At 43.2% G+C, this 23,226-nt stretch overlaps 2 protein-coding genes across 3 annotated transcripts in view; one reads left to right on the top strand and one right to left on the bottom strand.

Moving 5' to 3' along the window:
* Nucleotides 1-261: 261 nt before the first annotated feature.
* Nucleotides 262-11,684, top strand: phf3 (PHD finger protein 3). Of its 2 annotated transcripts, none has more exons than XM_035171907.2 (16): nucleotides 262-387; nucleotides 1,548-1,798; nucleotides 2,177-2,293; nucleotides 2,397-3,762; nucleotides 4,084-4,357; nucleotides 4,715-4,766; nucleotides 6,409-6,523; nucleotides 6,613-6,769; nucleotides 6,878-6,994; nucleotides 7,214-7,336; nucleotides 7,434-7,578; nucleotides 7,682-7,868; nucleotides 7,952-8,099; nucleotides 8,191-8,280; nucleotides 9,089-9,284; nucleotides 9,375-11,684. In XM_035171907.2, exons 2-16 carry the CDS (start codon nucleotides 1,564-1,566, stop codon nucleotides 11,117-11,119), a joined length of 5,067 nt encoding a protein of 1,688 aa, XP_035027798.1. In that variant the 5' UTR covers nucleotides 262-387; nucleotides 1,548-1,563; the 3' UTR covers nucleotides 11,120-11,684. The 2 variants fall into 2 exon arrangements, with proteins under 2 accessions (XP_035027798.1, XP_035027797.1); XM_035171906.2 differs by having other exon boundaries at nucleotides 4,084-4,366.
* Nucleotides 11,685-11,814: 130 nt separating this feature from the next.
* eys (eyes shut homolog) overlaps nucleotides 11,815-23,226 on the bottom strand; it is a 167,308-nt gene continuing 155,896 nt past the window's right edge. Inside the window, exons 45-51 of the mRNA XM_047342277.1 lie at nucleotides 18,973-19,155; nucleotides 17,111-17,277; nucleotides 16,293-16,437; nucleotides 14,303-14,477; nucleotides 13,882-14,054; nucleotides 13,591-13,752; nucleotides 11,815-13,202 (exon numbers count right to left, since the gene is read on the bottom strand). Coding sequence (XP_047198233.1) covers nucleotides 12,010-13,202; nucleotides 13,591-13,752; nucleotides 13,882-14,054; nucleotides 14,303-14,477; nucleotides 16,293-16,437; nucleotides 17,111-17,277; nucleotides 18,973-19,155 — 2,198 coding nt within the window. The 3' untranslated portion in view covers nucleotides 11,815-12,009. The remainder of the gene's footprint in view (nucleotides 13,203-13,590; nucleotides 13,753-13,881; nucleotides 14,055-14,302; nucleotides 14,478-16,292; nucleotides 16,438-17,110; nucleotides 17,278-18,972; nucleotides 19,156-23,226) is intronic.

Genomic DNA, 23,226 nt, shown 5'->3' with positions numbered 1-23,226 from the left:
GAAAATGTCATATGAGGCCTTATTTTTCAGTTGCATATCCAAATATTATTCTGGTACCTCAAACTACATTAAAATGTTTCAAACTTTTGGCCTGGATCTTGGAGCTACGGATCCAGATCTTACACACCATACCCGTCTGTTGATGGAGCTGAAGCGGCGTGATGTCTGTGAGCAGCCGTCTGTGGTGGGTCAGTAGTGGGTCAGTAGCGGACCTCACTGGGTCTGTGGTCGCTGCCATGCTGCCTGTAAACACAAGCCACGTGACGCTGCCTGTCAGGGGCTTTGCAGCACTGGGGCGATTCACGGCGGAGTTAGAGGAAGTTACTGGGAGCAGCGGTGCTACTATGTAACCTTACGCGAGTCGGACGGCAGAGACGCGGGAGAGAAGTAAGAGTTTGTTATATTTACGCAGACATGTCGAAATTTCCCAAACACAAGCGTTGGAGGGGTTGCGTGTGGGCGTGCTCGCGTAGCAGCTCCAAGGCTACAAACAAACTTGGTATCTAGGGCCTATGCTAACGGCACCTAGCTAGCCTTGAATGACAGAGTTAGCATCCAGCTGTGTAACTTAATACCCACATGTTTTATCCAGCATGTGTTGACTTCCCCTGCACACGTCTCTAACTGCGGGAACATAGCTTGTATTACCGGTGCGATAATCTCAACCAGTGAGCTTCCCTGTGCAGACATACCCCACAAGTTACCGTTAGCATGCTAACATAGCTTCCTGACGCGTTCTGCAGCGGCTTGTTGTTAGCCTCCTTACGTTAGCATGCTAACTAGCAAACAGCTCACTGGCAAAGCTTGGCCACGCGTTTTATACGGATATCTAGATTTATTCAGCGAGATTAAATCAACCTGAAGATGGTTTCGCACCAGTGTGTTTGAGATTTAAGCAGCTAATGATACTGGTTTGAGCACAGCTGAGTTTTCTGGCCTGCTCCAGTCGTGCTTGTTTTGTTTTTTTTAAAACAACATCTCTGGTAACTTGCAGGTAATTTAACAGTAGCGTCACTTTGAAAGCACTCCACGTCGAGGATGTGAACACTTTTCTTGTTTTTAAATTCAAAACACGTAAAGCTGATCAGAGGTAGAACACATCGGGCTTTGTAAACATTGGTGGATCAGAGAAATTGTCAAAACAAGTAGAAGCTGGAGACGTTGGCTCAACGGTGCAGGCGAGTAAACATGTAGGCTACAAAAAAAACAGCTGCTGGAGGAAACCTCGGTCATCTGTCGCTCTGTGTGCAACAACTTTGACATTAATTCAATGTTTAGCAGTGACTTCAATCTAACTGACAGTACACAGCCATTTGTAACTTTGTTAGCACTTTGATTACCAGCAGCTGTATGTAGAAGTTTACTCAAAATAGTTTGAAACCTGTGGATATTTGTTTACATCCTCTCTGGCTTGTCTCTTGAGCCTGGTCTGATATATTATGTGCAACTAGGATGTTGCACGTGATGCATGAGAGCTTCATCCAAGCATTATCAATATAATTTTACTTGGATCAATACGGACTCACTCTGTCTGTGTCGTTTTGCAGGAGGGCAGCAGCATTCATGGATATTGTGGAGACCTCAAACCATCTAATACCCAGTGACCAGTTGGACGACTCCCTGACTGCGGGTCAGAACTCCGAGTGTGAAGCCAGTAATGAGCTAGGGTCTGGACTCCAGCTGGACGATTCACTGAAGAACATGCTCAGTGACAAAGATCCCATGTTTGGATGTGCCAGCTCTCAGTTCAATCTGCTGGACAACGAGGAGTCTGCTTTTCCGGCTGCCACCTCCACAGGTACGTCAGACAATTCTATTTTATTTTACTGACTCCAGTCTTTGATTATATGCCTACTAATATATGCTACTGCCATAACTTCACGTGGCTACTTCACAATAAAAGCAATTCAGAATTAACTGGATAACCTGCTGAAAGAAGTTAAAAGCTTGCTCTTTTCTGTATTAAGTGCATAATGTTAGCAAGCTGTTAGGTGCTGCAGAACACTTGAGGGAAATTCAATTGTGCTCTTCTTATTTTTAGCCTTTTATTACACACTTTTTAGACAAATGCACACTATCGTCATAAATGTGCTTTACATTTTCTGTAGATATTTGTCCCTCATATTGATACACCAGGTGATAATCTACAATTATTTATTTTACTTGTTGTTGGCAGGTCCTGAGGATGGTTCAGCACCCACAGGTCTCAGCAGTGAAATGACAGTTGAAGAGACCAAACCAGTGAAGCGTCCTGTTGGCAGGCCGAAGAAACGTCCACATCATTCAGTACAAGGTAAGTTGGTGCCGGTGCATTTAGATTTCCACCATATGAAATCTTTAAACTAGAGATGTGGTGAGTGACATCATTTTCCATGTTTTGGTTCTTGTTGAAACAGAAAATAGTGATGGCCCACAACCCGCTAACACATCCAGCAACATCATTACCCGAGGACGACCTGGAAGGAAACCAGCCGACAGGCTAGAAAAGCCGTGTCTCATTGAGAAACAAATTAAAGGCACAGAACTAAAGAAAGAATTAACTGAAGGAGGACGCATCAACGTAAATAATCTTGATGGAGGACGATGGCTGAATCCTACGGTCGTACTGAGACGGTTGACAGTCACAATTGGAGGATTCAAGATTGAGTTGCTTCCAGGACCCTCTTATACACAAGACGTTGATACAAGCCAGGCCGTGTGCCTTGAGGAGGATATGTTGCCCGTCGTGGACAAAGGTTTGACCGTGTTGCCGGCTGATGCTGTCAATGTACAGAATCCCATAGCTGAGAGTGTGGCTGAGAGTGTGGCTGAGAGTGTGGCAGAGAGTGTGGCTGAGGTGGATGTGAGTGAGAAGAGCACTGCTGATGATGTAGTCCATGGGCTGGGCCCCTATGTGAATCCCAATGATGTGCAGACCTCCAATGGGACATTAAAAGGGAACCCGTCCACACAAGAGACAAAGCTTGACAATCAGAGTATTCCTGAAGAGCAAAAGCCAGTGAGTAATGAAAAAGAAGATATTAATGAGCCACAATGCAACGAGAACGACCTAACTACTGTTAGTAAGACTGACGGTAAAGAAAAGGAACTGAATGTGGTGAAAAATCCACTTAAATCTAAACAAGGACTGACTCCTACCAAGAATAAGGACTTGGTTTCATGTAAACCAAAAACCGTGATTACAGAGCCTAAAGTATCACAAAATCCATCGCCATCGAAAATCATCCCAAGAGGTGACCTGCACAAAAATAAACCTCTAAAGGACAAGAAAGAAGTTGCGCCTTTGAAAAGGCCTGCAGAAAACGCCCAAAGTGAGCATGCTTCTAAAGTGCAAAAGACACAAAGCACAGGAGACACTAAAGTGAAGCCAAAAGTACCAATTCCATCTAGCTCAGCATTAAAGAAGAGCCCACCATCTGGCAACCGTGTTGGTGATCAGCAGCCGCCGACCAAACAAACACCCGCTCCTAATAAGTCTAAAGTTGAGTCTGCTCAGCCAGTGCACAGTCGTCCAAGCCATACGTTAAAAACACCTGAAGAGGGAGGACAGGAAAAGCCCAAACTGAAAAAGCCAGAAAAGATCCTTCAGAGACAGAAAAGTAAAAGTGTAAGAAGCATGTCTGTGGACGAGCCGCAGCTCTTCATCCCAGATAACGCTCCTGTTACGAAGAAGGAAGCGGCCGAGGAGCAGCCTGCGAACAGTGACAACGTGTGGGATGGAAACAACTGCTGTGGCCTGTGTAAAAAACACCACAATAACACGTAAGTGCCGCTCCTAACCTAAATAGAGAATTATTGTACAGTATAAAAGCCATATTATTGATTGTGACTCAGATTTAATTAGTGTCTGTTGTAGATTTAACTCAACAGGGTTAAAGTTGTTTGTTGCAGAACTATGAACACCACCGAATTGTTGACTTTTAATCAGCAGAGCATGCAATATTAGCACAATTACATAAAGAACTTGGCAGAATTTGTAAACAGAATTTTATAATTGGTGTAATATTTGTTTGTTCAGAGTACTCTGGTGCCCAGAATGCTATTTTGCAAACACACCTTTAATAACAGTCGTACTTTGCCTAGGTTCATGGTGGGCTGCGGTCGCTGCGAAGACTGGTTCCACGGTGACTGCGTCGGTCTCGACTTGACAAAAGTACGTGAAATGGAGGAGGAGGACCAGATGTATGTTTGCCTGAAGTGCTGTGACGAAGAGAGCAGAAAGGTGGAGCCTGAGCCCCCGAGCGCACCCAAACCAGAAGTTCCAGCAAAGACTGAGGTCCTGGACCAGAAGCTGCCTCCCAAACCCAAACCAGAACCAGGATCCTCCCAGAGCCTCACATCAGGGGGAGTCAGACCGGTAAGAAAGGTGAGCACCGACAGCTCTTACAAGGAAAATGTTTAACCATGCATTGAAGAAATTGAAATCCTTCATATACAACAGATTTTGTTTCCCCCTCAGATAATTCATCCTCTGATATTAATCATAGCCAAGGGTTTGTCTTTTGGCTTGCACATGGGTTTGTGGTTAACAAGGTGTTCTCACCAACGTTTAGAACATTTCCCTGCACTTAAAAATCCCCCTGAATTCGTTGCAAAATTGGCTGAGGGGTTATTATGTCATATTTGACCCTTTTCAGATTTTAATTTCATTTATATATTTTATTCCTCAATGATGCAAAGTACTTATGACTAATGGACTTCTCTCTCAAAATAGGATCCCGACAGAAGGCCGTCTGCAGATGCCAGAGATGGAGCTTATAAAACAGGTATGTTATTACAGAATTATATACAAGATTAAATGAAGGTTATCACGACAAGATTCAGCAGCAAGTATGCTCAAAACTTTAATCATACACTACTGGCCAAAAGTTTTTGAAGACACAATTTTTACATCGGTTATTAACATTTATCTACCTCAGTGAATCTGTGTTTCTGAAATTAAAGCATGAAACAATCAAATTAGGGATTTTAGGAACGTAGAATAATTGAATGTCTAAATTTTATTTAAATTTTTGACTGATTAAGGCGATGAATGTAGTTGTGTTGTTCTTTCTACTACACAAATGTTGCTCTGAAAGATTGTCCCAAAAAACGTTTCTCACTTGCACAGGATTTTTCTAAAGGTCTCACAGGCCTTAGGTGCTGTCTGGGTTCTTGTAGGGATTTGAAATTAATCAAAGGTAATTTTAGGTTTAAATTTTTTCATTGATTCTCATTCAGAGGGCTATGATGCGATTATAAGACTATTACTGATGCATCTTGGTACATGCACATTCTTGACTAATTTCTTTTTGCGGATTTTAATGTAAATGTAACTAAATATTATTTCTAGAGCAACAACTGTAAAGTTTACTGCAGCAAAGTCACCGTGTACTCTCACTATCTCACTGGGAACAAATCTGAAATGTCAGTAAAATCCATATTATTCCTGACATCAAAATACTTTGTGAAGCTTAGTGAGAATGAAGAGTTTAGACATCAGTCAGCATCAGTCCTTCCTCCTGTCCTCTGTCCTCCTCCCTCTGCTGCCGCTGCCATGATTCATAGTCTGCAGGTACTGCTGGTAGAGAGAGGGGGCGGTTTATTGTCATCTAAAATGAACCTGCTACATACAGACAGCTTTTCAGTTGGACTGGAGCTGCTTACATTTTAATAAAAACTGGGGGTGTTATTGATGGTTTTACCACTTATACATGTATATATATATATATCAACACAACCAGAAAATATTGATATAAACTATATTTGTTGAGTCTACTGAGACCAAATATAATACTGGAATGCCACAACTACCCACATGCCGGTGACAGACGAGATTTGATTGCAATATGGATATACATGTGGGTGTAGCATGTTGCCAGTGTTAAAATACCGATGAAAAGCAGCGCATATATTGTATTTTTAAAACGATGCAGGCACATATTTCTCCCAACTCCCTTAGAAAGTGTCTCACAGCTCAATGTTTGTATTTCAAAAACTCAACAAAGTACAGAGTGAGTTTAAAGCTAGTGAGTGTGGAGGTCATTTTGGGAATCGGGAAGGCAAAACCTAAAACTAAAAAGGAGTGTATGTGTAAGGGAGTCTTATAATAGTTGTGTTGTTTCCATATTGGGAACCCAATACCACCGTCTTGTTGCTGCTTAATATAGTCTGACTACCTGCTGTTGTGTTCGGGTTGTGTGAAGGTCATCCACAGCTACATCTAAAAGTGCTAACTGTGCATTTTTTGTTCATTACAAAAGAAAAGGGTGAAAGAAATCTCATTAGCTGTTATCTAATATCTAAGAGACGATAAAGTTTTTCACATCAGCTGTTTTTGAATGTCACATTTTTCTCTCCTAACTCTGCTCCTGGTGGTCGTAGACTTCCCTCACCTGCTCCCCCCATCTTGTGATTCTGTCCTCACAGGCGTTTCGCTGAAACAAGAGGCAAAAAGTAAAACTTCGGCTTCAAAGAAACCCGTGTCCGTGGAGGCCATCAGACGGAGTGTGCGTGATTCTCTGAAAGAAATCCTTACACAGAGGTAAGTGTTTCATAAGCTTAAGTAAGAGTAAATGCGGAAATTGACATTGCCTTCCAATTCCTCAAAAACTGTGACTCTCTGCATTTTAGGTTGAAGGAGTCTGATCTGAACATCTCAGTGGAGCGGGCTGCTGAAGTCGCCAAGAAGACAGAGAGAGAGCTTTTTCACTTGTATAAAGACACTGACAACAAATACAAGAACAAGTACAGAAGCTTAATGTTTAACCTCAAAGATACTAAAAACAATGTAAGTACGACTTCAAATCAGGCACGACACACATGAAACGTTTTCTTGGTGTTGTATTTCAGTTTTAATATCAATGAATTTCCATTTTGTTTGAATGGTTTTCTTCAGGTCCTCTTTAAGAGAGTTCTCGAAGGGGAAATTTCACCCAGTAACCTAATTCGAATGAGTCCTGAGGAACTGGCCTCGAAAGAATTGGCTGCTTGGCGACAAAGGGAGAACCGACATGTAAGTAATACTAAAAGCTTAGTCTATATTTTATTGCATTAAATTCACCATGACAGTTCACGATAATTATGTAACAGAAGTTAAGCTCAGCAAGTACGATTAACATTTGTAGATGTGGTGCATTTATTATTGTTTTCATTATAGATGGTTGTATTTTGAAAATTCAAACTTTAAGTAGCCATCTAGAAAACAAATGATAATGAATTCCTCCTTTTACAGACAATTGAGATGATTGAAAAAGATCAAAGAGAGGCCGAGAGACGACCCATCACTAAGATCACACACAAGGGCGAAATTGAAATCGAAAGTCAAGAACCGCAAAAAGCGCCTGAGCCTGAAGAGGTAAGGCAACATGTCAAGTATTACTCTGCATTATATATCCAAGTAAAAGAGGGCGACATGTTTGCGTGAATGTCTTTGTTTCCCTCACTCTTCTCAGATGGAGTCTTCCCCCAAATTGACTGAAGTCTCGACAGAACCTCCCAAAACCCCAGAGGACAAAGCGGAGAACACCAAGACTGATAAAGACACTACAGGCCAACACAAGTCTCATTTATTTGACCTGCACTGCAAAATCTGTACAGGTAAAAGCCTGACATCAGTAAAAGATCTGATCTTAGCCCTGGAGCTCTTTCTCAATAATCCACTCTCCGTTGTTACACATTTGTCCCCTTTTCCCTCTATAAGGTCGTATGGCACCCCCTGTGGAGGAGGCCCCTACCAAAGTGGTCAAGGTCGCTACCACCGTTGTCAGGAGGCAGTCCACCAAATCAGAAGAGACAAAAAGCACAGCAGGACCCGCACTTGAGGACGACCTGCACCTCACAGTTTTAGAGGAGAGCTTCAGAAGCACTCGGCCAGGCTATGAATCCAGGTATTATTTCTGACTCTCTGCGTGGCTCTTATGTGTAACTCGTTTTTTGCAAGAGTGCTACATCGCTGTTCTGTTTGTCACAGGTCGGATCATGTAGCTGGAAGAGATGAAGAGGCCTTGTTCCTTTCCGGCCTGCAGTCCCTGTGGCGAGGATTCATCCACATGCACTCTGTGGCAAAGCTCGTGACTAAAGCTTTCCCCGTCTCGGGCAATCTGGATAATGCGACTGAGGTAATGTGGACACAACTGAACATATTCAAGAGTTTTTGATGGCTGTTTTAAAGTGCTGTCAGTTTATACATTTGATTCCACCTCCCAACAGGACCTGCCAGACAGCATTCAAGTTGGCGGCAGGATAAGTCCACAGATGGTGTGGGACTATTTGGACAAGATTCGGGCAAGTGGAACAAAAGTGAGTTTTGACAGCTTTCCTTTTGAAAATGAATATAGTACATCTCAGTCATTAAAGGTATATTACACCGGATTTGCCGGTTACTAGTTGATCATTCAAAGTCAGCTCCTCCTCCCTGGAGCAGTTGTTTTCTGATTGTTATGCAGTGGTTAGGATCAAAAGCACAAATAAACACACCTCACTTGTGGAAGGAATCTGGGAGGTAGATGACATGGGTTTAAATACGTGGTAAATATTAAAATATACGCTTGATGTTACAGTCTCTGTTGTATCTGTCTGGAACAGCTGCTTCCTAACATCTTCAATTGATGTAAACACAAATCAACAGCCGGCACATTTGTAGAGAACGTTAGAATCTATTCTGTGCACCTTTTTAATACGTCTGGATTTATGCACAGGTCGCTGATTAGGTAACACTTCTGACACACACAACATTTTTGTATTGTCCTACCCTCACACTCTACCTGTTGTTATTGGCTGAGGGATATACACCCACTGTCCCAAGGCAGCAGCCCAGAAACATCCCACACACAAAATACAGGCCTCTGCACAACCACACACTTCTAGTGGATCATAGGTGTTGATTTAGTACGAGTCTACACATTGTTTTTTCAGGAAAATCCTGCAGTCTGTCTATAAATGCAATCATCCACTAATGCATGTGGTTCATTGTGATCAAGAGCAGCTGAGGTTGACATTCAGACATTTAAAATTCCATTTGATGCATTTAAGAGCGGTTTGATTAAATCATTGTTCTTGTACACGGGTGGAAGATTTTACTGACACATGCCTTTTTATCTCATTAAAGGAGGTGTGCCTGATTCGCTTCTCCCCCGAGTCGGACGAAGATGAGATCTCCTACACGCTCTTGTTTGCCTACTTCAGCAGTCGTAGGCGTTTCGGGGTGGTGTCTAATAACCGGAAACAAGTGAAGGACATGTATCTGATTCCCTTGGGTGCCGCTGAGAAAGTTCCACATCAGCTTGTTCCCTTTGATGGGCCAGGTAACCTGAACGCTTGACCAATTTTCACATGGATGATTCATTTATCTTACTAACTATCTTTTAAACTGAATCAATCTTTTGATTTGACAGGTTTAGAAAACAACCGGCCCAACCTTCTTCTCGGACTCATAATTCGCCAGAGATCAAAAAGGGACTTTCTTCCCGTGGACTTGAATGAAACTGGGAGGATTATTCCTGAAATCAAACCCATCACCGTTTCCGCTCAAGAAACCAGGACAACAGTGGAGGATGAGAAATTGTTTCTCTCTTCCTTGACGACAGTGCACAAAAAAGAGAAGGACAAACCACTTAACACCACTGAGGCTGTTGATGAGCCTGTTAAAGAGGCTCTTGAAGAACCATCAGCATCAGAGGAGCCCACCAATCAGGAGCCACAAAAACCACTGCGCTTTCTTCCAGGTGTGTTACTGGGCTGGGGTGGGGAATTGCCACCCCTGCCAGATTTTGGAGGAAAACCTGCACCGGCAGCAGACGACACCCCTAAGACCCAACCACCTTCAAAAACGGAGGCATCGGCTGGGATCACCAAAAGTCCAACAGCTGCTGCCCAACGAGAGCGCTTTGTCATCAAGAAGAGAGAGCCGAAAGCTGCTAAAGCTGAACCAGAGCTCTCCAGCCCGACTGATACATCTGCTGCTCACAACTCGTCAGGGAAAGATGCTGCAGTGGTGACCCACACTGCGCATATCTCTCTGAAAGATAAGCCTCCAGATGTACCGACTGAAGCGTTCCTGGCAAGCCTATCAGCGGCTCCAAGCGGGACTGAAACTAGCATTGCTGCCTCCGCAAACAAAGGCGATGCCGGCCTTTTGTCTGAAACCGTAAAAGGAGCGACTGAAGGGAATTCTTTGTTGCAATCAAAATCCCAAACTGCAACAGATCACACAAATAGCTCAAAACCTCCTTTAAGTGGAATATTGAAGAAGTCCTCAGCTTATTCCAGTGTAATTGAAGATAAAACAACGGTGCTACAAAAGGAGAAAGTCAGCCAGCCAGCGACTTCAAGTCCTAAACCTGTTCCTGTGCCGAGCAGCGCTAGGAGTGATCCACTTACAACATTTCACCAAGGATATTTACAGCTTTCACAGGCCAAGAACAAGCCTGAGGAACAAAACCAATCTGCTGTTCAATCGTGCTCCCCTAAAAAGGAAGATCCTGCCATGTCCCAGAGTGGTGCTGCTGTAACACCAACAGTATACCCTCCTGCAGTACAGGGACCACCAGCAGCACCAGCTTTCCCAGCATACAACAGTGCAGAAGCACCTCTCCCACTACAACAGCCTCAGGTACCTGGCAGCTACGACTACCCGAGTGTCCCTCCTGCTAACACCTTCTCGACACCAAACACCCAGGATCAGAATCACAGTACGACGTGCGATCAGGACAGCACCTCGCATGTTCCTGAACCTCAGTCACAGTACTCTGAGAGCTACTCTGAACTATCTGAGCAACCTCCATCCCTGGCCAAAGACAACAAGCGTCCAGAGGAGCGATACAGCGACCCGTGGGCGAGGCCGCGGACCACAGAGGACAGAGACCACCACGGGCGGCACAGCCACCACAGGGACGCCCATCACGGGAAAAAGAGCCGACACCAAGACCGGGAGCGGGAGAAAAAGTACGATCGTGGCTCGGATGACAAGCACAGGGAGAGGAGCAGGCACCACGGACACTCAGAGGACCGTCACGCTGAGAAGAGGAAAGAAAGGCACCACAGCGACGACTACAGCAGCCGCAACAAGGACAGACACAGACACAGACGGGACTCTGATTATGAGAATGGACGGAGAAGTTCAAAAGACAGTTACTCGTAATTATTATTGTTATTTTTATTTTAAAGCAGCATAGAGCTAGAAAGACTGTCACAGCTTGTTTGTTTTATTCACCAGCCTGCGGCTTATAAGCCACTTTCTTCATAGAAGTTCCATTTTGCATTATACATCCAAAATGACATAATTTAGTCTTCTGACCCAGAAGAACTCAACATCGGAACATTTTTCAAATTTTTAACCTTTTACTGTTCATGTATTATTCACATTAAGCTGCTGTACTGACTACAGACGACCGATTCATGTTGTCATTGTCGTGGTAACATACAACACGTGTGTGTGTGGACCATTTGGTGAGAAGTTTAAGTTGAGCATATTGAATGAATGTAAGAGGAAACATTTCACTAAGGATGGCTCTAAACAGCAGCTTTGCTTTTTTTTCAACTTCATTTCTTTTAAATTGCTTAAATATTTTATATACTTACTTTCTATTGAAAAAAGTATGTACATTTTGGCTTGTATAAATTAGAGATGAAGTGTGCCTTTGCACCGTGTGTTTATGTACAGTTCGTAATAAAGCTAATCCTTTTTTTATTGTTGATTATAAAAACGTATGTCTTTGAATCAAAGGTAAAAAACATTTCGTGAAATCGGAGCAGTGAGTAGAAGATCCAGTAGATGGTGGTAACGCACCTTGACGTTGCTTGCCACCCGCAAATAAACAGAACAGAAGAAGCTGCTTTGATTTAGAACATTTACATACATTCCATTAAAAGCACTATTATACATAAGAAATCAGATGACAACTGAACTAAAAAGTGTTGAGAAAACAAGTAGTAAAATATAGTTAAGTATTAACTTTACTTTGAGAAACTGGAACCTAGCTAAGGTTGCCATTGGGTATTATTAAACACATACTATGAGCTACATTTTCACTATTCATTTCCCTTATAAACATTAAAACCTTCACTGTTTCTGAGGAACAGCACTGGCCTGGTGTCTTCAAATAAATAAACATTTCTTAGATTTCCTTCAAAGCCTTTTGAAAACAGCCCTGAGGTGACGATCGAGACGTTTCTGTGTAACTCGAACCCCCCGAAATAAAGCTGACCAGCGTAGTTTAAGGCCACGTATCGCTCAAACGGGTCCACGTCTTCAAACAGGATTCTCTTACTGTTCAGGAACACCTGAAGGACGGTGCTGTTCAGAGACAGGGAGATGTTGTGCCATCTGTCACAGCAGAGGGTTAGATTTCTGAATGTTAACGGGAGGGAGAGTCTCTCCCCGAGATTGACCGCGATTTTGAGGTGGCCGCTCTCGAGTCCGACTGCGAGGTAATCGTCGTCTTCGTGCTCGGCCTTCCCCATCCACATGATCAAACTGACGTCGGAGCTCGCGCGGAAGCTGAAGGACACTCGTGTGTATTTCAAATTTCTCGTGTTGTATCTCGGGTCAGAGTATTTCACGTACGAGTTTCCCACAAAGTTGAGCACGTCTGTGGATATTTCTGCGTCACAGTGCTTTCCTCCCCACCCTAAGGGGCACATGCAGTGGTATGAGGTCACATTGGATGGAGCACACGAGGAACCGTATCTGCAGGTGTTGTTTGCACAGCTCACAGACTGGTTGCACACAGAGCCAGTCCATGATGGTGGGCACACGCATGTGAATGAGTGACTTCCTGTCGCCCTGCAGTGACCTTCATTCTGGCAGACCTTGTACCCACACGCGGTCCCATCCCAGTCCCCAACGTTTGCTCCGCTCACTGCTCCCATCTCCGTTAACTCCAGCTCTGCATCGTTAAGTATAAGTTCTCTCATGCCGCCGGTGAAACCTGTTGGTTCCCCTTCAGTTGCATCGGTGGAGACGAGACTCAAAGTGGACACTCCACCGACGAAGATGTCTGTAGCTACGTCGAGGGTGGTCATCCCCTCGGTTGCATTCGTTCTCACCTCCTTATCGTCCAGACTGAGGAAGCCTCGGTGGCCGACTCGGCCGGCTGTCACCCTGTGCCAGGTGCTGCCACTCCTGTCCACTTTGTTGACAGACTGCAGGACGCGGGTGCCGTCACCCAGATTGTATCGCAGCTGGACGAACCCGGATTTTAAGGAGAGGCAGAAGAAGTCTCCTGGAGGAAGAAAATACACAAGAAATAGGTCCGAAGAAAAGTCAGTTTATTACATTTTAAAATACTAATTTCTACAGTTATATACTGGTAGTACTAAGATGATACCAATATGCCCAAACACCTCTTTTCAGGTACTTTGTAGCCTGAAACTGAGACAGTTTAAGGATATTGTTATTGCTAAGTATTATGGAAGGGGCTTAAAATTACTATTTCATCATCTACTTAATGGAGTTAAGTTTCTGCCTGTTTCTTTTGTTATATTGCTGAAAAAAAGATTGGTTCATAAAATATGATAATATGAATAAAATCCTGGTCCTGGTCCTCACATAGTCAGAAAAGTATTTTGTTTAATGATGTAAAGTTTAATACGGAATGAAAACGTCCTCACCAGCTCTGGCACTGAGGTGCTGTGCAGTATACACAAGGATGCCATCCGGTGACAAAGGCTGGAACTGCAGCTGCAGAACCGTCCTGTGTCTGACACCCATGGGGGGGAATGACATCCACGAGGACAGGTTGCCGCTGAAGAATGGATCGCTGATGGTCACGGCTGAACGGGCAGAACATTACGCTGGTTAAATAATTGAGCGGCGAGGCTCTTGTCTTATTTACATAAATAAATAACATATGCAGCATAATGATACAGTAAGGGGGGGGTGGGGTGTTAGGCGGCAGAAACCTTTCTCGCAGTAGAGCCCCGCTGTCCCCAGGGGGCACTGGCAGGTGTATCCGTTTGGGAGAGGGATGCAGGTGGAGCCGCGGGCGCACAGAGGAGGGGGGCTGTGCTCCACATCACACACAGACACGGTCTCAGAACAGAGAGCTCCCTTCCATCCAAATGGGCACTGGCAACTGCAGACGGACACAGGCACACGCTGTGAAGGGCTTGTAAACACTGTTGTGTCCTTTTGCTTTACATGCACTGTGTTCCTGACCATCTGAAGGTTATTGAAGTCTAGTCACAACACTGAAATATACACATAATGTAGAATTGTTCAGAGCATCCCACTCAGCAACAAGGCACCTCGTGTGTTATTTATGACAGGAATCATTGTAAATAATCAGAAAATGAACCACGTTTTTGTTTTTATCCAACTTACTACACAGACGAGCCCGAGTCCATACATGTCCCCCCGTTCCTGCAGTGAATATGAACACATGGCGTGACTCCACACTGTCCCACACTGCGCCCGAAGGCTGGATGTCCCGCAGGCTGTCCCAGCGCCTGGAACTTTCTGTCTGTTCTTGTGCGAAACAGCACATCAAAAATGCACCCTGCAAAAAAGACACACAAACACACATGCACACACTGACGGCCAATAGACAAGAGGATTATCAGAGAAACAGCACACAGGAAAATGTGATTAGATTCTGTTTTCTGATTCCAGTTCAAATACGACCAACACGGAGGGAAACACTTCTCATGATGCGTGCAATGTTTGAAATGGATTTGAGTGTTGTTCATGCGCCCACACATGGTTTTATATCAAGGATATAAATATAAGATTTATAGAATAAGTCTCAACATCTTCGATGTTAACGCTTGAATTTGATGGAATAAAGTCTGAGTTCACACCCGAGATTTCAGAGGGTTTTAAATCTGAGTTTCCCCCCCGTCATCATGCATCTCCCTCTCCCTCTTCGTATTTGCTTTTTTCTTTTCTTTCATAATTCAATTTGATCAAGACAATATTTGCTTTGGCCTGTACCTGCGGAGCACGGGGCCTTCTATAAATATGGGGCCGAGCACAAGCCTCACAGTCATCTGCACATGCAGACTCCCTTCTCTCCGCTGCATTAGTCATTGGCATAAACAGGATGCAGGGGAAATGTCATGCTCACTCATGAATATTCATGCAATGATGCTGTCTACTTGGCAGACTCAAGTGATGCTTCGCGCTGCTGCAAAAAACTTAGACCGTTGGAAAAGCAAAGCAGATTCATAAGAAAGATTTGCAAAAGCGGGTTTATTTTTGTTTTAGCTGCACTAACCAGACCAAGGAAACCACATTATAAGGAAAATGCGGCGTAAATGTTTTTGCAGAATTATTTTCTTGCAGAACTTTCAAGAAGTTTCAGTCAGAATAATATTTTCTACAGATTTCCTACGGCAAATACTTTAAATAGTCAAGTTCAACAAATGCAAACTTCCCGATGTCTTGTTATTTGATCAACAGGCTCAATAGAGTGACTGATTCTTTTTTTTCTCCAGCAGCCACAGCTCCTCTTCTGCCACCTTTCCACAGGGGAGAGTGGATCTGTTGATAACTGGGAGTGAAGTGCATTATCAGTGTGTTCACTGGCAGCCATCATGATTAGGGCTTGAGGAAGGTCACACAGATCTGATTAGACGCTCATGAGTTCTCATTACACCCCGAGCAGAAAGGTTATGGTTCCAATGGTGTCGCCTGGGCTCAGGTAGTGCTTACCAAAGACAGCAGGCTGTGGCGGCTCGGGGCAAATGAACGCTTCCCCACAGCTGATTTGATTTTTTTTTGAGGATTTATTTGGTGAGTGGGGGAATGAATTTAACGATGATAAATAAGCAAATTCACAAAAATCCCTCCGGTGTCCAAAACCTAAAAAGCTCTTGTTCACCTCAAATGGATCTGCCATGACATTTATTATAACAAGCTTCATTGCTATAGTGCAGAGGCTGCTGAATATGGTTATGATGATATTCATAGCTGTTGTCATCATTACGGTTACGGCAATTTCGCTCCACAGCTCGGCACATTAGCGAGGTACAATGAATGCTCTCCAGAATACATTCCTACACCTGAGAGAGAGCACAAACGATGCTGCTGATGACAAAGATTATTTGTATGGCACCCCGGTTCAAGCAACTTATCAGCGTTGGGAGTGGATTTGCAGCCAACACACAACTGTGCCGGGTGTGAATCCATTAAAGGGTGCGGATACAATCAACCTCGGAGCTCTGTTCTGGCCTCATACACAGTTCGAGCCTGTAACTCCCTTTTCATTACACACCTTCCCCTCTGCTCACAAAGAGACAGAGATCCTGAGAGAAACTCCGAGCCCAAGGGCTCAGCGGCGCCGGGGCCGTAATGAAGCCGTAGTCAGTCTTACCCTGAAAGCCACGCCGGAACCTGGAGCCAAGCGGCAGCAGTTCAGGGGTGTACTCATTATATCCACCTACAAAGAGCTGGTTGAAAACATTGAGGCCCACCAGGGGTCCGGGAGACGACGCCGTCCTGTTTCGTTGACCATTAACCTGAGAGAGACAGAAAAATCGTCAGTACTGAAGCTGGAGTCTTGCATCTGAAGGCGTCAGTGTGGGAGCACAATTTTTCGTTTTTTTTAATTCTGCCAAACTTGACATAACGTATGACCTTGGAGTTATTCAGTCAGTGCACACCTATCAGCCTCAGTAGCTAAACTCTTTGAGGCGCAGGTTCCCCCGGGGATCTCGGCCCTGCGGGGAACTCGGCAGCATCTCACCGTTCCTGCGGATTTCTCACCAAACTTACATTAAGCGAACATCCTGCTGTAACTGACCACTGGAACAAAACGACGTGTTGGTACAAGAAAACCTGAGGTGGTCTGAGGAAACATCGACTCAATATAACAGCATATACCAACCAACAGCAGGAGACAGGATACAGAGCGTTTCTGTGTGTGTGTGTGTATATATATATGCAGTATTCAGATGCTGTACTCTGTTGTAATGGTACTTTATATATTAATGACAAATGTAAGTGTGGACACTAACAAATATGAGTTAATTTTCCTTCTCAGATTGTTTAATTTGAAATCTTCTAAAAGGTGTGTAGAGGTAGTTGAACCTTAATATTTGTTTTCCTTTGAATTCTAATTAATCTGTAATAAGCATAGTTACTTAAATTTTTTTCCCATAAAAAAATACACTTTTCCAATCATCCAATCACCTTCAGCCATCCTGTTTTCTTGGACCTCCCAAATATGACTGTGTGAATGTCGACCCGCTGGTTCAGTCGATCGCTGACTATAGTGGCTACACCTGATCCCAGGTTGAATCGGTGCACAACTCGTCCGCTTCGTAGTCCCAGCACAAAGAAGTCGTCACCATCATCTCCTGCAAAACACAAGAGAGGTTTGCCATTAGCACAGCAGACTCAAAACATACGATCAATAACATTTATAGACTCTGTATTTGAAAGGACAAGGGGGGCTCATAAACATGAATAGAAAATGTAAAATACGTACAGACAGCAATGTTACATCTACTACAAATACACAAATACAGATAGCTCGCACACCCTCAGCCACCCACACGCCCAGGCCTCAGCTCCTGGACAACAGAAAATGATTTAAAGAAAAAGTAAATTATAAACCTACGCAGGTTGTTTTAAGACGAGAAAAGAAAGACGACCTGAAGCAACGTAGAGAGGTAATGGATCTCGAAAAAATGTGTCAGATAATTACAGTCAGAGGGAGTTTTGTATCGAGGATCAAGGATATCTTTATTGTCCCCGATGGGCGATTTGTAGTATGGACAGCAGCATCCACACAAACCTCGAGCTGAACATAAGAGATGGACAATAAAATAACCTAGAAACGTAAAAAAAAACCTAAAGCACAAAAAAAACTGCAGGATCTCAATAAATGGTAGCTGGGGCAAATTAATCTATTTGTCCGGCACATAGTCAAACTGTATCTACGGCCACAGAGAAACAGCTTAAACCAACAAAACAAGGGATGGCTATAGGGTTAGGTTCAGGGTCCTGTCCTCGTACTAACTAGCTTTGTCTTTTAATGACCTACGTCCGATTTCCAACACCGTGAAAAACAAACTCAATCAGAACGTTTTCTGCCTTCAGAAAAAATAACATCACACAAAATGCAAATAACTTTGAAACAAACATCCATTCACCAAAATGTGAAATTCGCATTTCCATAGGATTTATTATATATTTTGCCTCCTTTGTTTAATTTGGTGTAACTTGCCTTTAATAAATGAACTCTGCTTCCTTCCATGTTGTCGGCGATCAAAGATGCAACTTCATTAAACCAATTACCACGTAAGGCGTTCGTATTCCATCTATTCTATATTGTTCCTTTGAATTTCGCACCATTACCAACAGCGCTGCTCACTCTCCTGACAAGTGTTTCATTATTCATATTCCTCTTGTTTTGTTTTTGCCTCCGCCATGATGAATTGTACTCTCCCGGGAAAACAAATGCAGGAGGATCCACAAGATTGTTCTTTTTTTTCTCCTTTTCTTTCTTTCCCTGCTCCTCCTTTTGATGAAATACGCCGATAACAATGACACGGTGGTTACCTGCTACCAAATCTGACCCTGCAGAAAGAGGAGATCCTAATTTAAAGTGATGGCTGCTGACAGCATCACAGCGCACCAGCACCTCAAAGTCTGTTTAAGGCAATTAGCTCTCATACTTTGGAGATGCCTCGCGCTCGCATGTTTATTTTATCTGTGCGATGGCAACACAAGCTCCTTTTGAAAGTCAAGAACAAGAAATGTTTTAATTGCAGAAAAACTCACTATTCATTTCTCCGAACCCTCGGGGAACCCTCTTGATTAGAGGATCTCCGAGGAGAGTGGGAATCTATTAGGTAGCACATTACCATCCACAGCGGGTGAGAACCTCTCAAAGCGGCAATTGCATTTCTTTTTAAAACCCTTAATGGGGTTTGACACCTGAAATCAGACTAAGGAGAAGTCCCAAAGTTGTTTCCCCCCCGACGTCTTTTCATTTGACCGTAAGAATTATTCTAAATTGCCGCGCAGGTGCATGGGGCTGAGCTGACCTTGTCCTTTATGCCCAGCGAACAGGATCAGATTGTCTTTCACGGCAGATGAGTTGTTGGCGAGCGTGAACTTCAGCTTGAACTCGTAGAAGAAGCTGAGGCTCGGGACGGAGGAATAGGCCACGAAGGAGGTGTAACCAAACTCGTCGCTTCCGCTGAACCGGGCTCGAGTCACGTTGATGGCTGTGAAGAGAACACAGATTTCAGCACAGTCCAAAAAAGAAAAAGAAATCACATTTGTGTTAAAAAGTGAAGCAGCAGCTCTGATTCATCATTTATTTCACATGTTACCAAAAGATGGCACTATTGCTACACAACACTTACAAGGGGGGGTAAGTGACTTTTTTTTTTTCTCCCTCTGAATGCTGTTAGATGATGACCTGTTTTCAAATACTATCACCTCTTCAGTCCTTTTCTATTTTCATTAGTCGCTGTTTAGGAAGGGTTCTGGCGAGCGGGCGCTGCTTCGTACCCACTGATCACACGGGCAGCACCATAATCCCTGCGACTCATTTGCACTCTCAAGTTTACTTATTCACAACGCGTGGCTGATTCAATAATGCTCTCTCATGTATTCCATCCCAGCAAACCCCATCCACTTGATTTTACACTGGGGACTCAATGTAAATTCATTCATTCATTCTGCACGAGGCAATTTTGAATTCATTCAACATTACACTCCTCTGTGTTGGCGTGTGTGTTTTTTGTGCGAGTAACGATTCAAACACACAACCGCTCGTCTTCACTGCAAAGACACCTCGCATACTCTGCTGCAGCCCCGGGCGGTGTCTAAGAGGGGCTCAGCCCCCCCCTCTGCGACTGCCCTCAGCTCTGTTTGGCTGCTAAATTATTAATAAAGCTGGGAAATGCTCCTGTTGTCCTTTCGAGTCTGGCAGAGCTGTATTTGTCTATTGTTTCAATGGATGAGATGAGATTATTTGTGAAGCTGTGCTGTGTGTGAAGTGATCACCTCCACGATGACCCTTTAGCCCCTGTAATATCTGCTTCTCCCACCTGTTCAGACCAGATATGAAAATGTGAGCCGTCATTAGAAAATTAAATGACCTTGAATGTGTTTATGATGGAATATTTACTCTAACACTGAGCCTATTGTACAAACTCATTATCAGAGCTGACATAAACGGATTTCAGATGAATTCATAAAAAAACATTTGACATATAGGATATAAAACTATATAAATAAGTATCGCAGTATAATTTTCACCAACATCAATATATCAAAGGGTTGATATAATTCAATATATTGTTTATACTGTACAATGTACAAGCACAGTGAGAAGGAATAACAGAATATTGATCTACCTCCGATTTATGTTGTTCAATGTCATTACATGTTTGAGCCCACAGTTTGTAATGATGCTATAGTAAGTAGCATTATATTGTAAAGTTTTGTCACCCTGTTGTAGTATATGGGACAGTAACACAGGGAAAGGACAAAACGTGCACATTATAAGTGCCCATGCTTAGAAATTTCTAAAAAAACAACGACATATGGATACTAAAAACTTTAAAGCTCCATATTTTGGGAAATGATCGTGCAGGCAGCCTTAACCTTGAGCGAAGTTGATTTAACAATCAATAACTCACAGCACGTGTGAGGAGGTTGGATATACGGTATGTCACAAGGTAAATATGGAGGCTATTGAACAGCCTCGTGCATATGGCATCGGCAGAAATCAGACAGGTAATGTGATGTGTGATGGAAGCTTTCTGGAAGCTGGTGAAAAGAGAACTCAGGCAGCAGCTGATGTCCTATGCAGAAGATTTTCATGTAGACTTGATGCATTAAGGAGACCAGAAGGTGCAACAATATACCAACGCCAACAGAGTAACATGAGCAAATGTCCCCCCCCACCAAAGTCTGAAGATGTCTCCCACAGCATCCAGGTATATCTCCCTCTACTTGCGTCACCCAATCCAACAGCAAATCCATGAATGGCTAGAATTGCTGTCACTCTCTGTGTTACATGTAGGTGTTCGCATCCTAAAACACATTGTGTCCTCTGGTGAAATACGCTAAAGAGTTGGAGTTTGGTGCCTCTTTGTCTGGGCCATCTGAATTAGATATGAAAGTCCATGAGTGTAGACACAACAATGTGCTGTTGTTTGGCCCTTTATCTACAATATAACCTGACCTTGGGCACAGCGAAGAGAGAGATGGGATCATCTGTGGAATGAGACAGGCTATATTGTTTATTACTATGGTGCACTGATGTAATGTGTGAGGTTGGTCAAACATTCCTCCACAACACATGTATGTTTTCCTACTCCGTACTTGTTTCTGTTAGTAACTCGTGTGCAACCATTTGAAATACAGCAACACACAGGCTTGTCGGGCTGCCTCTGTGAAATGCATCCACGGATTATAACATACTCTGTGAAATAATACTTCACAGTATTTCTACTCTGCTGGGCATTTGTGTAATATGCTGTAAAGTAATCGGAGCGGCGGGGGGGAAAAACAGAGTGACGTGTGGCACCAGATAGCGAAACGCATTCTGCCAAAAACTGCATGTATATAGTGTGCCACATCTTAGCTGCCACGGAGCAGCTGGGGGAAACATCACATCTCCTGCGTTAGAGATGCTTCATAGCATATTGTACGTATGCTACTCTATCCTCTTTCCCTGTCTGGGAACAAGGTTAAAAGAAATTCCACTAAATCAATACTAAACTGATATGCTGATGCAGAAAAGTGCTGCGCAGTCTTTAAGCAAGAGCATTAAAACCCTTTGAATGGACTCTGTGCGAGATATCTGGAAATATAATGTACCAAACGAGATTGCGTTACATAACTGTACACTGAGCTGCTTGTGTGTTTATTATGCGGCTTGCATCATTTCTTCTTGCTTTGTGCTCTCAGACCTGACATCATCTGGAATTAAAATGATAATCACATTTGCAAGTGGTAGTGCTGTGCCAGTATAACTGTATATTTCATACGCGGTATATTGTTTTCAGCCATATACATAAATCTGTAGGAGGGAGCGAGGGTACCTTGTGTACAAAGGTAGACCATTAATAATTCTGAGTGAAGTTAACTTAAAAATGAGGCATCAATTCCAATTCCTACTCTTCCTTTTCCTGCTTGTTCACTGTTAAAACTTATCTATTAAAATGCACATGGGAACTGAGAACTAAAAATATTGTATTTAGAAAGAAATATCACTGTTTCATGTTGTCTTGGAGAGAAAAAATATACTGTCTGAGTATTTTGCTAAGGCCAACACGTGAGGAAAAGTAAAAAAAACAAAAAAACAGAGAGGCAGAGAGACTTTAGGAGTTGTCACTTTTCCCTCTGATCTTATCTGACGATATCAGGATAAAAATTCAAACACCAGCCGTAAACTTGGTGTGACACCGGAAGGTTGGATTACTCTGTGTGGTGTTGGGGTGCTGAGAGTCTGACGGGGGCTGTGGCACGGCTGAGTGACTTATATGCCAAGCACCCTGCTGCTCTTCCAGTCAGTTGAGTCAAGCAAGACACTTTGTTTCTGAGAACAGCAGCGTGTGAAGCCCCAACGTATAATCAGCTCTCTGTTGGGGAGCTATAATCATCAAAGGATTCTAAAAATTTGTATCTGTATGGTCATTCGTGAGCTCTTTGGGACCTTTTCACGAAAGTTATGTTAGCAGCTCTGTGATGATGTGCCACAGATTGTATATATAAAAAGGTGGACGTCATGACTGCTCTGAAGCCAAAACGTCTTGATTGCCCCCTGGTGGCTGGCTGCAGTATAGATTTGAGAAAAAAACCCTCCTTCCTCCATGTTAGCGGATGGGACATGGACCAAATGAAAAGTCAAAGTTCACATTAAATAGTTCTTATCACACTTATTTTTGTCCACGTTTGTTCTGTAAGTTTGGTTTTAATTAGTTATTAACTTAACACAAAGCAACATATTAGGTCATAGACAAACATTTTGGGAGAAGAAGTCAATTTTGATTTGACAAAGGCAGAGGTAACGTCATCTTCCTCATCTTCTGGGGACCATGAATATAGGAACAGAAATTCATGCTATAGTCATTTCAAAGGTTTATGTATTCTGTTCGTCAGTTCAACAACTGCTGCTTGTAATTATATATTCACTGACTTGGCTCAGATAAGCCTTAGATTAGTCAGTCAGCATTTCGTGACCCTTGATCAAATCTTTTCTTATAGCTGTGGAGTCGTGTGATAGATAGATAGAGAGAGGTCATGTATGTTACATGTATTGTCTCATAAAGCTATAT

This window comes from Hippoglossus stenolepis, chromosome 12 (genome assembly GCF_022539355.2).
Source record: "Hippoglossus stenolepis isolate QCI-W04-F060 chromosome 12, HSTE1.2, whole genome shotgun sequence".
Classification (NCBI taxonomy): Eukaryota; Metazoa; Chordata; class Actinopteri; order Pleuronectiformes; family Pleuronectidae; genus Hippoglossus; species Hippoglossus stenolepis.
This window is presented reverse-complemented; position numbering and strand designations above follow the sequence as displayed.

Excerpts from the sequence above, each read along its gene's own strand:
- phf3 (XM_035171906.2), top strand. The coding sequence starts at position 1,564 with ATGGATATTGTGGAGACCTCAAACCATCTAATACCCAGTGACCAGTTG. Across the intron at positions 6,524-6,612 it reads AAAGAAATCCTTACACAGAG|GTTGAAGGAGTCTGATCTGA; the intron begins GTAAGTGTTTCA and ends TCTGCATTTTAG. Across the intron at positions 7,869-7,951 it reads CGGCCAGGCTATGAATCCAG|GTCGGATCATGTAGCTGGAA; the intron begins GTATTATTTCTG and ends TGTTTGTCACAG.